Source organism: Phragmites australis, chromosome 16 (genome assembly GCF_958298935.1).
Source record: "Phragmites australis chromosome 16, lpPhrAust1.1, whole genome shotgun sequence".
Taxonomy (NCBI): domain Eukaryota; kingdom Viridiplantae; phylum Streptophyta; class Magnoliopsida; order Poales; family Poaceae; genus Phragmites; species Phragmites australis.
The window spans coordinates 25,362,192-25,363,798 of NC_084936.1; the positions used below are offsets into that span (position 1 = coordinate 25,362,192).

Genomic DNA, 1,607 nt, shown 5'->3' on the forward strand with positions numbered 1-1,607 from the left:
TGTGCGATGGAAAAACTATTGGAGACCGATTTTTAGGACTGTTAGAGTATCTCTAAGAGACTATCTAAAACTCCCTATATCCCCATATAGATAGCCTTCTCAATAAAATTCACTCCCTAAATCTCCTTCATCTCCAGCAGATTCTCAATACTCCATTCTCTATATTTCAACAGACCAGAGTCTCTTCCCTCTCTTGTATCACCGATGGGTGGACCCAACCTGTCATATCTCATCGTGCGCTCGGATGGGTTCTCATCGATGGCACGCGCCCAGGACGGCCACGAAAGTCGTTCGTTCGTGCGCACCCCCGCACGTTGCATCTCTCGGAACAAAGCCAACGCCTTGGCGAACTAACCAGACACACGCTCGCCACACGTGATGTAGAGCGCGATGAGCCCATTGCGGAACCACATCCGGACTCCAATCCTCCCAAATCCTCTATCGTCATGACTCTCTCCTCCCTCTTCCTCTTCCTCCCCCTCCCGAAGCTCCCCTCCAATGGCTCAAAATCCCACCGCTTGCTCCCCGTCCAGGCCTCCTCCGCCGCTCCCACCGTGTCCTCTTCCTACGAATTGCGCTGTTACTAGACCTCCCTGATCGTTGAGTCGATGCCGTGATGCCCATGAGCCCTCCAGAGAGCATCCACTCCACCATAGGTCACACCGTCCTCTCGGGCACCGCCAAGCGCGCACCCTCAATGCTCTGTGTTGCCATTTGCGAGCTCCTCAGCGTGCCGTGCACGACCACGCTCCTAGTTGTCGCCACGCTTGAGATGCTCCATGTGGCATCGCTCGTGCATGATGACCTCCTCCATGAAGTCATCATGGAAGTCAAGGCAGGAGAGCTCCCCAGCGGCGGCGACGGCCATCGTGAGGAGGACGGTGCGGTTGCATTGGTAGCAGAAGTACTATTGGCGTGTAGTGGTGACGTAGTAGGAGGTGGATGGAGAATAGGGAAGCGAAGCCAAGCTCCCAGCGGGTGGGACGAGCGGTCGACCATTTTTGGGAGCGAGGGGGTGTTCCCCATATTTAGCTAGCTAGAGAGAGGATTTTGGGTGTTGGTAAATACTGGGGTGAGATTGGAAGGTTGCTGGAGCTAGGATTTAAGGCGAAATTCTCTAAAATTAACTATTAGGAGTAGGATTAGAAAACTCTTAGAGATACTCTTAGCTATGAAATGAATTGGCATGTGGGATAGAGGGTCTTCTAGAGATTCTCTAAGCTTGTTACCAAGTTGTAAGAATAAAAAAATGATTAAATCTTTCGCTCTCTTCCGTCCTCTCTCTCCAACATAGAGGGTAGTTGTTGTTGCCGCAATCAACGAGACGACGAAAGTTAGTGAGGCGGTCGCCACCGGGAACTGCTTGAGGTCGCAAAATATGGGCCACCTTCAGAGCTGCACACGGTCAAAGTAGACGGGTCGCTGTCGGGTGCTACCCACGGTCGGGAAAGCCAGCATGATGCTCAGTGAGGTGGTTGTGGATTCAAAGTTCCAGATGGCGGGATCCACAAGATCCATCGGATCCAAGGTCCGCAAGGACCTCTGCCACTGTGGCCTCCATATCCAACCGCCGCAAGCATGAGGAGGGCCCCTGCCGCCGGATCGTG

At 53.2% G+C, this 1,607-nt stretch overlaps 1 protein-coding gene across 1 annotated transcript; it reads left to right on the plus strand.

The window, feature by feature from the left end:
- The first annotated feature begins 616 nt into the window (after positions 1–616).
- On the plus strand, positions 617–1,036 carry LOC133895165 (geranylgeranyl pyrophosphate synthase 11, chloroplastic-like). The gene has a single exon (XM_062335339.1). The coding sequence runs from the start codon at positions 617–619 to the stop codon at positions 1,034–1,036; it is 420 nt and encodes a 139-aa protein (XP_062191323.1).
- The last annotated feature ends 571 nt before the right edge of the window (positions 1,037–1,607 follow it).

Coding starts and splice junctions, on each gene's coding strand:
- LOC133895165 (XM_062335339.1), top strand. CDS start 617: ATGCCCATGAGCCCTCCAGAGAGCATCCACTCCACCATAGGTCACACC.